Source organism: Pristis pectinata, chromosome 11, assembly GCF_009764475.1.
Source record: "Pristis pectinata isolate sPriPec2 chromosome 11, sPriPec2.1.pri, whole genome shotgun sequence".
NCBI lineage: Eukaryota > Metazoa > Chordata > Chondrichthyes > Rhinopristiformes > Pristidae > Pristis > Pristis pectinata.
In genome coordinates this window covers 83993245-84007173 of record NC_067415.1, presented here as the reverse complement: position 1 = coordinate 84007173, position 13929 = coordinate 83993245, and the positions used below count along the sequence as shown (strand labels likewise).

The 13929-nt window shown below is 46.2% G+C and overlaps 1 protein-coding gene across 1 annotated transcript; it reads right to left on the bottom strand.

Annotated features, from left to right (window-relative positions):
- Positions 1–4: 4 nt before the first annotated feature.
- Positions 5–7629, bottom strand: LOC127575661 (uncharacterized). Its single transcript, XM_052025549.1, has 2 exons — positions 7610–7629; positions 5–1880 (listed from the first exon to the last, which is right to left on the bottom strand). Exons 1-2 carry the CDS (start codon positions 7627–7629, stop codon positions 5–7), a joined length of 1896 nt encoding a protein of 631 aa, XP_051881509.1.
- Positions 7630–13929: the final 6300 nt, after the last annotated feature.

The following is a 13929-nucleotide window of genomic DNA, read 5'->3' as shown; positions in this document are numbered from 1 at the left end:
CACCTCAGGAAACTGCTTTCACGCTGGTGTAACGTGGAGTGAGGTCGGTGTAATGTGGAGTGAGGTCGGTGGTGTAATGGGGAGTGGGTTCGGTGTAATGTGGAGTGAGGTCGGTGTAACGTGGAGTGAGGTCGGTGGAGTAATGGGGAGTGGGTTCGGTGTAATGGGGAGTGGGGTCGGTGGTGTAATGGGGAGTGGGGTCGGTGTAATGGGGAGTGGGGTCGGTGGTGTAATGGGGAGTGGGGTCGGTGTAATGGGGAGTGGGGTCGGTGGTGTAATGGGGAGTGGGGTCGGTGTAATGGGGAGTGGGGTCGGTGGTGTAATGGGGAGTGGGTTCGGTGTAATGGGGAGTGGGGTCGGTGTAATGGGGAGTGGGGTCGGTGGTGTAATGGGGAGTGGGTTCGGTGTAATGGGGAGTGGGTTCGGTGTAATGTGGAGTGAGGTCGGTGTAACGTGGAGTGAGGTCGGTGGAGTAATGGGGAGTGGGTTCGGTGTAATGGGGAGTGGGGTCGGTGGTGTAATGGGGAGTGGGGTCGGTGTAATGGGGAGTGGGGTCGGTGGTGTAATGGGGAGTGGGGTCGGTGTAATGGGGAGTGGGGTCGGTGGTGTAATGGGGAGTGGGGTCGGTGTAATGGGGAGTGGGGTCGGTGGTGTAATGGGGAGTGGGTTCGGTGTAATGGGGAGTGGGGTCGGTGTAATGGGGAGTGGGGTCGGTGGTGTAATGGGGAGTGGGTTCGGTATAATGGGGATTGGGTTCGGTGTAATGGGGAGTGGGGTCGGTGGTGTAATGGGGAGTGGGTTCGGTGTAATGGGGAGTGGGTTCGGTGTAATGGGGAGTGGGGTCGGTGGTGTAATGGGGAGTGGGGTCGGTGGTGTAATGGGGAGTGGGTTCGGTGTAATGGGGATTGGGTTCGGTGTAATGGGGAGTGGGGTCGGTGGTGTAATGGGGAGTGGGGTCGGTGGTGTAATGGGGAGTGGGTTCGGTGTAATGGGGATTGGGTTCGGTGTAATGGGGAGTGGGGTCAGTGGTGTAATGGGGAGTGGGTTCGGTGTAATGGGGATTGGGTTCGGTGTAATGGGGAGTGGGGTCGGTGGTGTAATGGGGATTGGGTTCGGTGTAATGGGGAGTGGGGTCGGTGTAATGGGGAGTGGGGTCGGTGGTGTAATGGGGAGTGGGTTCGGTGTAATGGGGATTGGGTTTGGTGTAATGGGGAGTGGGGTCGGTGGTGTAATGGGGAGTGGGGTCGGTGGTGTAATGGGGAGTGGGTTCGGTGTAATGGGGATTGGGTTTGGTGTAATGGGGAGTGGGGTCGGTGTAATGGGGATTGGGTTCGGTGTAATGGGGAGTGGGTTCGGTGTAATGGGGAGTGGGGTCGGTGGTGTAATGGGGAGTGGGTTCGGTGTAATGGGGATTGGGTTCGGTGTAATGGGGAGTGGGGTCGGTGGTGTAATGGGGAGTGGGTTCGGTGTAATGGGGAGTGGGGTCGGTGTAATGGGGAGTGGGGTCGGTGTAATGGGGAGTGGGGTCGGTGGTGTAATGGGGAGTGGGTTCGGTGTAATGGGGAGTGGGGTCGGTGGTGTAATGGGGAGTGGGTTCGGTGTAATATGGATTGGGGTCGGTGGAGTAATGGGGAGTGGGTTCGGTGTAATGTGGAGTGGGGTTGGTGGTGTAATGGGGAGTGGGGTCGGTGGTGTAACGTGGAGTGGGGTCGGTGGTGTAATGGGGAGTGGGGTCGGTGGTGTAATGGGGAGAGGGGTCAGTGGTGTAACGTGGAGTGGGGTCGGTGTTGTAATGTGGAGTGGGGTCAGTGTTGTAAGACAGGAAACACAGCAGCCCATTTAAGTTTATCAAATTTTTACATACGATAATCCTTTCACAACTTCAGGACCTCCCAGAACATTGCACAGCCATTACCTTCCATTACGACTGGCCCCATTGGTGTTGGAGAACTGGGTGTGCCAAGGACTCTGACAAAGACAATTTACTCTTTCTGTCTTAGAACACAGCACAGGAACAGGCCCTTCAGCCCATGGTGTCGTGCCGAATTAATTAAGCTAATGATGCCTACTAATCCCTTCTGCCTGCACATGGTCCATATCCCTCCATCTCTGAGGGATTGTTTATCTAAGAGCCTTTTAAACACCTCTGTTGTGCCTCCTCCACCACCACCTCTGGCAGCGCATTCCAGGCACCCACCACTCTCTGTGTGAAAAAAAACTTGCCCCGCACATCTCATTTGAACTTTCCCCCTCTCCTCTTCTTTCAAGGCTCCTTCCCAGAGGTCACATTTCCTGCAGCAGGTTCTTGCAATTGTTTTCTAGATAGGAGATCATTGACACCTTTATGGTTCTTCATCATGCTCTTTCATTTTTAATTCTCCTGAGCACATCAGCTCATTGCCCTGTACAATCCCAATGTCTTGAATTGGAACAATTTTGACAATAAAAGCAATGAAAGTAGCCTTGTTGCTCACCCATGTGTATCATATGCTATTAAGTAGGCACAACTTTATGACGTTTTACTGCCCTAAGCTATGCTGGATTTGCTTTTTGCTTATGAAGGGGGATCTTGCAGGACCATTGCCTGGATATAAGACTATAAGACATAGGAGTAGAATCAGGCCATTTGGCCCACTGAGTCTGCTCTGCCATTCCATCGTGGCTGATTTATTTTTCTCTCTCAATCCCATTCTCCTGCCTTCTCCCCGTAACTTTTGATGCCCTTACTAATCAAGAACCTATCAACCTCTGCTTTAAATATACCCAATGACGACAGCCGTCTGTGGCAATGAATTCCACAGATTCACCACCCTCTGGCTAAAGAAATTTCTCCTCATCTATGTTGTAAAGGGACGTCCTTCTATTCTGAGGCTGTGCCCTTTGGTCCTAGACTCTCCCACTAGTGGAAACATCCTCTCAACGTCCACTCTATCTAGGCCTTTCAATATTCGGTAGGTTTCAATGAGATTTCACCCAGCAGCCCCCCCCCCCCCCCCAACCCTTCTAAACTTCAGTGAGTACAGGCACAGAACCATCAAACACTCCTCATATGTTAATCCTTTTATTCCCGGGATCATTCTCATAAACCTCCTCTGGATCCTCTCCAATGCCAGCACATCCTTTCTTAGATATGGGGCCCAAAACTGCTCACAATACTCCAAATGTGGTCTGACCAATGCCTTATAAAGCCTCAGCATTACATCCTTGCTTTTATATTCTAGTCCTCTCAAAATGAATGTGAGCATTGCATTTGTCTTCCTTACTACCGACTCAACCTGCAAGTTAACCTTTAGAGAATCCTGCACTGGGACTCCCAAGTCCCCTTGCACCTCCAAAATTCTGAATTCGCTCCATGTTTAGAAAATAGTCTACACCTTTATTCCTTCTACCAAAGTGCATGACCGGACACTTCCCTGCGCTGTATTCCGTCTGCCACTTCTTTGCCCATTCTCCCAACCTGTCCAAGTCCTTCTGCAGACACCCTGCTTCCTCAACACTACCTGCCCTTCCACCTATCTTTGTATCATCCGCAAACTTGGCCACAAAGCCATGAATTCCGTCATCCAGATCATTAACATATAAGGTGAAAAGTAGCGGACCCAACACCGACCCCTGCGGAAAATCACTAGTCACCGGCAGCCAACCAGAAAAGTCCCCCTTTATTCCCACTCTTTGCCTTCTGCCAGTCAGCCAATCTTCTATCCATGCAAGTACCTTTCCTGTAATACCATGGATTCCTATCTTGTTTAGCAGCCTCATGTGTGACACCCTGTCAAAGGCCTTCTGAAAATCCAAGTAAGCAACATCCACTGACTCTCCTTTGTCGATCCTGCCTGTTATTTCATCAAAGAATTTCAACAGGTTTGTCAGGCAAGATCTCCTTTAAGGAAACCATGCTGACTTTCGCCTACTTTATCACGAGCTTCCAAGCACCCCAAAACCTTATCCTTAATAATGGATTCTTACCAACCACTGAAGTCAGGCTAACTGGCCTAGAATTTCCTCTCTTTTTCCTCCCTCCCTTCTTAGAGTGGAGTGACGTTTGCGATTTTCCAGTCCCCTGGAACCATTCCTGACTCTAGTGATTCTTGAAAGATCTTGGATATGTTTTGAGACGAATTCATTAATTGAACAGCTTCAAATGGAGACACTTGAAACAATAGCTCTGGTTCACTCTCCACAGATGCTGCCTGACCTGCTGAGTATTTCCTGTCTCTGCTGTTTTTTATTTCATTTTCCCAGCAAGTTCAAGTTCAGGTTCAAGATTGTTGTCAAAGGCATTCACACACAGGGCATAAGTGCCGTGAAAATTAGCTTCTTGCAGCAGCAGCACAGTACATTACGAGAGAGGACAAACATAAGTTAACATAAACTTAAATTAACATAACATCTTCAGAATTTGGCTTTGCCTCATTGAGTGAGTGCTGCTTTGTCAAAGGTACCCCACTTTAGATGAAATATCCAACCTGGGCTACTAATGTTACTGGGACCGTTACCTATGCCTTTATTTCCTCCAAACTAAACTATTCCACCAATGTCCTCACTGGCTTCTCTTACTCTGGGCTCTGTTGTTATTCAAAGGTCCCAATAATGTTATTTTAAAGAACAAAGATGTCCTGACCAATATTTCTCCTTCAGATGACATTTCTAATATTTGGCCATTAAAATAAACAGACAAAGCTGGAAACACTCAACACATCAGACGGCCTCCATAGAAAGTGGAGAGTTAGTGCTTCAGATCAAGGATGTTCTGATGCAGGGTCTTTGGCCTGAAACATCACCTCATTTTCTCCCTCCACAGGTGCTGCCTGACCTGCTGAATCTTTCCAGCATTATCTGCTTTTATTTCAAATTCCCAGCAGCTGAGGTTTTTTTGATCTTCATTACCCGAACCACATCCCACTCCTATTTGTGGGATCATTCTGTGCACAAATTGGCTGCTGTGTTTCATTCATTACAATGATTGACAGTGCTTCAAAGGTGCTTCCATGGCTGTGAAGCCCCTTGGGACAAGCTGAACAGAGCTGTAGAAACGCACTCATTACCTTTTTCCTCTTGCATTTCATTCCAGGGAAAGAAGTAATTCTGTGGACAGATCACGGCAAAGTTTATGAGCTCAGAGTTAGTTGTTGGCTGAGATTTACATGTCCTTCTCTGAACACAAGCTGCGAGCAGAAGAGGTTTTATTTAGCTGCATATAGAAATGCGGCAGTTGTCTGTCGGTGAATGAGCAGTCCACATCAGTGCATCCTTTCTGTATATAAGATCAACAGAGTGGAGAAACAGACCACCAACAGAACATAAAAGAGAAGATCCATGGGTTCAGTGGCTGATGCTGGCTCTGTTGCTTGCTCTGTCTCAGTTATTCTCTTTCATGTTGAACTGAAGGATGGCTGATGTGGCAAAGATGTTTTGTCTTTGAATTCCTGAAGGTCTAATGCAAGGGCTAGGAAAAGGAGCATGGATCACTGATGAATCTCCAAGCTGAGAAACTGCCTGGGCCATTAACACTGTGGAAACCCTCACCAGCTATTACACTGCGTTGCACCAGGTCCCACTCTCCATGAGCTTGAGTGCTTCCAAAATTTCGCCCTCCATGTTCTAATTCAGATCGTCTCTTCACACTTCACCCCACCGTGTGCTCGCTGACCTACACTGGCTCTTGCTGAAGCAACACTGTCATCATAAAACTCTCTTCCTTCTTTTCAGGCCCCAACATGGTCTTACCCCAGTCCTGATGCAGGGGTTCGTCCCGAAACGCCGACAGTTCCTTTCCCTCCCACAGATACTGCTCAGTCTGCTGAGTTCCTCCAGCATATTGTTTGTTATGGAGTCATAGAGTCATACAACACGGAAACAGGCCCTTTGGCCCAACTTGACCAAGCAAACCCAAACCCAGGGAAAAACCACCACCTTTCTTTAATTAGCTTAAGCACTTCGGAGCACCGTGTATCGCTTAAAGCTCATAGTTCATAGTTCATTGAGGATGCACAGTGGGCAGACCCGCTGCCTCATAGCACCAGAAGGGCTCAATCCTGACCTCAGGTTCTGTCTGTGTGGAGTTTGCACATAACAAAGCACAATTCATTATTCTTGTGTGTCAGTCTATCTCAATACAGCTTCTAAGTCAATCCGGGAAGTGCTCACTGCAAGCAAAGACATATGTCGGATCAAAAATATCTACTTGATATTTTAATAACAAAAATAACTGCTTGAAAACTCAGAGAACTTTTCATGCTTTAAGTTCAGAACTTTTGATTTAATTCCCCACCTAACTGAGCATTGAAAGTGGGGAAGCATTTTGTGGAAGGCTCACTTGGATTAATTAGCGTTAACTCTGGAATTAATTGGATATTGTATAAACCTGGGCCTGCCACCTCAGCCAGTATTACCTTGTGCAAGCACATTTCTTGTAAACCAGAAGGCTTGGTCAATAAAATCCAGAGCAAGTTTAACAACTGGTGCCACAGATATATCTTGTGGCAACATGAAGTTTGGAAGTTATGTAATAACATCTTTTACTTGTTTGGAGTTTTTAACATCGGGAAAACTCCAAATTGCCCCAGCCGCTGTCAATAAACTGAAAAGATTGACTCTAAGCCCCATAACGTAATAATACTTCTTGCTGCCTTCGTAAAGCGCCAACATAATCAAAGGCCCCACCCACCCCGGACATTCTTTCTTCTCCCCCCTCCCATTGGGCAGAAGATACAAAAGCCTGAAAGCACGTACCACCAGGCTCAAGGACAGCTTCTATCCCACTGTTATAAGACTACTGAATGGTTTCCCAGTATGATAAAATGGTCTCTTAACCTCACAATCTACCTCATTATGACCTTGCACCTTATTGTCCACCTGCATTACACGTTCTCTGTAACTGTAACAATTTATTCTGCGTTCTGTTATTGTTTTCCCTTGTACTACCTCAATGCACTGTTGTAATGAAATGATCTGCATGGATGGCATGCAAAACAAAACTTTTCACTGTACCTCGGTACATGTGACAATAATAAACCAATTTACCAATTTATCAGAACGGATCTCCAAAAACTTGGACAGAGAGTTGTGTTTATTTGTACATTTGAAAGTAGGAGAGAGACAGAAACGTTTAGGGAAAGGAGGTTCGGGAGAAGGCAGTTGAAGGTGGAGTGATTAAGTTCAGGGATAATGAAGGGGTCATTATTGGAGGAAAGTAGAGATGTTGAGGTTGTGGGGGCTTTGTAGGACAGGAGGAGATTATAGATATAAAGGGGGAGTATGAAGAACAATTTGAAAGCAAGGTTGAGAACTTTAAAATTGAGGGATTGCTTAATTCGAAGCTGGTCAGGGAACACAGGGCCAATGAGTGAATGGGATTTGGACAGGGTTAGGACACAGCAGCAGAGTTTTTGAGGAGTTGAATGGTCATTGCATTGTTCATTTAATAGCTACCTCACTGTTGTGAACACAGGTGTACAATGTTCCTTTATTTCATGGTCTACAGTCCTCTCCTACCGGATTCCTCCTTCAGCCCTTTGCCTCTTCCTCCTATCACCTCCCAGCTTCTCACACCACTCCCTTTCATCCTCACCCCCCCACCCATCTACCATCCCCCCTCACCTGAACTCACCTGTCACCTGTCAGGCTCATGCTTCCTCCCTCTCCTCCTCCCCCCACCTTTTTATTCTGGTTTCTGCCCTCTTCCTTTCCAGTCCTGATGGGGTCTCAACCCTGAAACACCGACTGTTTATTTCCCTCCATAGACACTGCCTGACCTGCTGCGTTCCTCCAGCATTGTGTGTGTGTTGCTCCAGATTTCCAGCATCTGCAGTCTCTCTTGTGTCTCTGTACTTTTGTTTGTCTGTGGTACTCATCTCCCTCTATTTGGTTCCACTGAAACCAAGAGAACTGAATGTCAAAATGAAAATACAATAGACAGATGATATTTTAGCAATTATTTAACCCTGGCAATCTAAGCTTTACCACAAACCATACAAAACACATTTGAAATTCCTGGTGGACCATGAGATGCATTTGAAATAATATCTTTTTCCACATGAGGATTTTGACACCTTTTGCAATTCATAAGTTGCAGCAAAACCACAGACTTCTGAAGCAATGGTGCAATTTAAGTAAAATGTGACATTGTCTTACAGGAACTATGTTATTTTAAGATCTGCTTCAACCACCATCTTTGAGGAAGATATACATCAATTTTTAATGTGGGTGTAGGATCTTCAAAAGTGGAGTTGTGGAGATAACATAATAATGTCATCTTTGGAACATAAAACTGGCGTCTATGAGAACTTTCAGTTAAACACACACACCCACACACACAAATGCACACAACACAACACAGACATAAACACACACACACACAAAAAACAGGCACACACACACACAGAACACAATACAACACAGACATGAACACATAGACACACACAAAAACATAGGCACTCATGCATACAGACACAAACACACACACAAACACACACACACAAGTGCACACACAAACACACGCATGCACACAAACACACACACACACACACACACACACACACACACACACACAGAACACAATACAACACAGACATGAACACATAGACACACACAAAAACATAGGCACATGCATACAGACACAAACACACACACAGACACACACACACACACAAGTGCACACACAAACACACGCATGCACACAAACAAACACACACACACACACACACACACACACACCTCTTGCTTGGAAAGCTGGGTCCTACTTAATTATTCACAATATTCCCAGAGGCATTACCACTTATCTCAAGTGAGTTATCTTCAATCCATATTTACTTAGTCTGTGAACACCTAATGCTCTCTGAAGGACTGTCTCGGTACATATTGTACTGATTGTGTCACCCGGAATCCCTTGGGAATTTTCTGAGCATTAACGGGGGAAACACAAGCTCCAAATATCAGATGTCATTTGAGAATTGAGGAACAAAAAGGAGAGCTGTAAATCCATCCGCTCAGGCTGATAGCTTGTGAATCCCTTAAGCTTCACACTTCAATCCAGACAAAGGGCGTGGGTAGAGAGGACGATGCAATTCGTACTTATTGGGCTTTGAATTGGTCATGTGTTGAAGGAAGAAACTCAGTGCCATTTGCTGGAAACTGTGGATGAGACACTGGACATGTAACCATCTCCTCTGCCCACCCCAGCAGACCAAGGTCACACTGGTGACACCTCCAGAAATGGACATGGAGCAATCCCTTGAGGAGCTTAGAGAGGCAGCTTGGTTAGCATGGGTGAGTTGGGCTGAAGGGCCTGTTTTTGTGCTATATAACTCTATGAGTCCAATACACTGCCTTTTATGTGATGGAGCACTTCCTAACATCCTGGTTGAAGGTTCTGGTCTCCATCTACCCCTTGGTAGAGCAACACACTCTACCCACACAGTCTACCCACCTGGTCCCTTCTCTCTTTCCCCCACTGTTCCCATCTGCTCAGAATCCCTCCCTTATCTGGTTCGACTCATCACCTGCCATTCCCATCAGATTCCACCTGCAGCCCTTTGTTGCCTCCTCCTAACATCTCCCAGCCTCTGTCTCTGTCCCCACCCTTCCATCCCTCAGCTGGCTCCATCTGCCCAACAACCCCTCCTCACCTGGATCCACCCCTCGCTTGCCGGCTCCTGCCTCACCCCCTCCCTCTCACTTCCTTTTACTGGCTATCTCCCCTTTTCATTCTCAGTCCTGAGGAAGGGTCTCGACGTGAAACATTGACCATCCCTTTGCCTCCACAGATGCTGCTCGACCCGCTGAGTTCCTCCAGCACCTGCAGTTTCTTGTGTCTCCTTGAAGGATTTCAGTTAACTGCAGCATTGGTGACAAAATGCATTATAACAAGGGACTGGACAGAACTGGACTGAATGCATGGACACAGGAGATAAAGACACCACAGGAGGAACAACCTGAGGAGGAATGTTTCTTTTATTCATTCTTGTGGGTATTGCTGGCCATTTACTGACCAGTCCTATTGCCCCTTAAATGAAATGGCTTGCAAGGGCATTTCAGAGGGCAGTTAAGTCAACCACATAGCCGTGGGACTTGATAAATTGGTAAATTGGCTTATAATTGTCATATGAACCGAGATAAAGTATCCATGCCATCCATACAGATCATTTCATTACATCAGTGCTTTGCACTTGTCAAAAAGTTATTTCGAACTCAACGACTGTGAAGGCGGATGAAGGCTGCAACAAATCCATCAGCTCCAATCGTCGTGGTTTCCATGCCATTGGAATCAGTTGGTTGATTTGTGAAGTATCGTGTGCTTTTTGTAGTGCAACATCATGTACACGTTCAACAAGTACACGCACAGGTGTCTTCATTCTGTGGGCTAAATGGAAAATGAGGCAGCAACAACCAAAGCCCGATCTGCCATCTGGAATTACCTGTCCTGAATGCGGAAGAATTTTCAGAGCCAAGATTGGACTCCTAAGCCACTTGAGAGCCCATAAATAGATCAACGGAATGAAGACCATCATCCTTGACCTCAACGGATAGCCACGACGACAACTTGTCAATACATAGAATCATACAATGGTTTTGTTACAGAAGGAGGCCATTGGGTCCATCATGGCTGTATCAGCTCTCTACCAGACATTCAAGTAACTTTTATGACCTCATTTTCTCTAAAGCACTCCACAGCCCATGGAATACCTTGGAAGTGAAATTACTGCTGTGAGTTAGGGAACAAGGCAGCCAATTTGCACACAGCAGAGCTCACACAAGCAACAACACAATAACGAGCAGGTAATCTATTTTTAAAGGTACATTCAAGAACAAGACACCAGCGTTAATCAGCCAGATTTTACCCTAGTTTAAGGTCTCATCTGAATGCCGCACTGCTCTCAATAAGACCCCGCCCCAGGATTGTCAAACTAGGTATTTGTAAAATCCTGGGAGTGGGTTTGACCTTGCGACTTGTTGTTCTCAGAGGTGAGCATCTAACCCATTGAGCAACAGCACTGAATAATCAGAAGATACTACCACAAAAACTGGTAAAGTTAAGTTTATTGTTCATTATCATATGTTAATTTCCCAGTTCAGATGAATGATCTTTGATCTGAGACATTAATTCTGTTTCTGTCACAGCAGATGCTGCCTGACCTACTGAGTGCTTCCAACATTTTCCATTTTAAGAACAATTTCAAGTCAAAGTCGAGTTTATTATCATATGCACAAGTACATGTGTGCACAGGTGCAATGAAAAACTTACTTGCAGCAGCATCACAGGCACAGAGCGTCAGGTAAGCAGCATTCACAAGAAAAACATAAATTAAACATAAATTATGCAAGAAAACACAACTAGAACAAAAAAAACCAAAGTCAATTGTAGTGCAAAGTGGTCATAGTGTTGCTATACTGATGTAGTGATTAGGGTTGTGCAGGTTGGTTCAAGAACCGAATAGTTGAAGGGAAGTAGCTGTTCCTGAACCTGGTGCTGTGGGACTTCGGGCTTCTGTACCTCCTGCCCGATGGTAGCTGTGAGAAGATGGCACGGCCCGGATGGTGGGGATACTAACCCACATTCCCCCTCTGCACTCTTTGCTATGGTGGAATCAACCTTCTTCTACCTCAGCTGCAACAAGGTGGCCATGGTGGTCAAGGTCCACGGTGGTTAAGCTTGCTGTCAGGGAAGCGTGGTTGTAAAGTACCTGGTGATACCCTGGAGTAAATCCACCCTGCTTACGTGAACAATGAGTTTGAATCATACAGTGCCCAGGAACAGTTACTGAATTGAACGTTCCTGGATCAGAGTCCGGGAGATTTGCTGCGTAATATCAGGGTCCCAATCAATAAAAGTTTTCGTAACTCACACTGGCAGCTGGAGAACATTTGTTTTGCTCATTAAGTATATAAATTTATTTGTGCTATTTGCATAATTATTCCAGTGAATATTCATCTCCTTGTACAACACACAATGAGGCCCCTGATAACTGATTGTCATCACTTAGTTGCAATGTGCTGGCGCTTGCTCCTTATTTATATTCCGACAGTTTTGTGGTCACATCGTTAATCCTGCACTGAGTGATGAAGTGCAGAAATTACAGATATGCAAAATATTAGTCTTGCAGTCAGCAGCATCGCCTTAAATTACTCGAGCCTAATGTTTCACTGCACCCTCCAGCTTTAGGCAAAGCTTACGCGAGCATTGGGTTTTTCTTTGCATTTCACAATGAACACACAGCTGGAACCAGACAGTTGAATTGGTACATTTTAAGTAACGGTCTGCAGAGGAAGGTGTCAGCAGTGGGGGATATCTCAATTGCATCTCATATTTTGTCCACATCCTACAAATGAAAAGGCATGCAAATCATATTTTTCATATTTTCCTTACGGCATAGAAGGAGGCCATTTGGCCCATTGAGTCCATGCCAACTCTCAGGCCAATCACCTTCTTCCACTTACTTTCCAGCAACCTGTTCTCTCTCAATGTCCATCAACATTCCCTCCTACCCACCCCCTCTCCCCCCGCTGATTCTGTTACCACCCACCAACACTCAGGATCACTTTGCAGTCATCAGTGAATCTAGTTTCACGTCTTTGGGATGTGGGAGGAAACCGGAGCACCCGGGGGAAACCCACTCGGTCACAGGGAGAACGTGTAAGCTCCACACAGACAGTACCGGAGGTCAGGATTGAACCAGGGTCATCAGAGCTGTGATTCAGTCACACTACCTGCTATGGCACTGGGCTAACCTATGTGTGGGTCTGGACTAAAGGAAGACTTTGAACCTAAGGCCATTAATTTTCTAATTGTTTTAAGATAAAGAATAACTTGTGCTGTAAACCCAGTTTCTAAACACTCCTTGGGGCCCCCAGCAACTTTCATTGGAGCCAGGCCAAACACGTTTTCTAACTGTGGAGCAATGTCCTTTCTTTTATGGAGAGAGGTTGAGCAGGTTGGGACTTTTTTCATTGGAGTGTTGGAGAATGAGGGGCAGACATAGAGTGAATGCACTCAGTCTTTTTCCCAGGGTTGGGGAATCAAGAACTCGAGGGCATGGATTTAAGGTGGGGGGGGGGGGATACTTAATAGCCCTTCAACCCATCAAGTCAGACTCAACCATCAAGCACCCCTTTACACTCACATTCCTATCAACACCCTTCAGATTCTGCCACCCTCCCACACATGAGGGGCAATTTACTTTCAGACCTCAGATAATAGCTCCCCCAAGGGTACGGGGTGGGTATTTTTTTTTACACAGAGAGTGGTGGGTGCCTGAATGCCTGCCAGGGGTGGTGGTGGAGGCAAATACGATGGAGGTGTTTAAGATGCTCTTAGATAGACACAGGAATGTGCAGAGAACGGAGGGATTTGGACCTGTGTAGGCAGAAGGGATTAGTTTACTAGGCTTTTAATTTCTAGTTTGGCACAACATTGTGGGCTGAAGGGCCTATTCCTGTTCTGTACTGTCTACGTTCTATGTTATATAAGGGGGAACATTTTAGTAGTGCCTCAGTCCTGCCACTGAGTCCCTTCCTAAACTGATGCACAAATCCCTGAATTGGATCTTGTCTCCAGCATCTTCCAGCACAGAACTGTGAGTCCCACACATGCTAACAGCTGTATCCTCAACCATACAAAACACACAGCTCTCAGCACACAAAGCAGTAAGTACCCACCTTTCGACAGTGGAAGTAGACTTCAGATGTGAAGTATAGCTCATATGAACTAGCGGACGACATGATTAGTGTAATGGTAGTGTACTGGTTATTGCATGGTTATCTCAATGGTAAGATAACACACTGGCTTGCGCTCATTTAGTGCAAGCATACGTACCTGTTATTATGCCATTAATGCAAAGGTACTGTGGTTTACTAGCTATGGCTCAAGTCAAGTGGAGTTTATTGTCATGTGCGCAAGTGCAGTGAGGTACAGGTACAATGAAAAACTTGCTT

Coding starts and splice junctions, on each gene's coding strand:
- LOC127575661 (XM_052025549.1), bottom strand. CDS start 7,629: ATGAGCCTGACAGGTGACAG. Junction 1,881..7,609: donor ATGAGCCTGACAGGTGACAG/GTGAGTTCAGGT, acceptor GAGGTCCTGAAG/TTGTGAAAGGATTATCGTAT.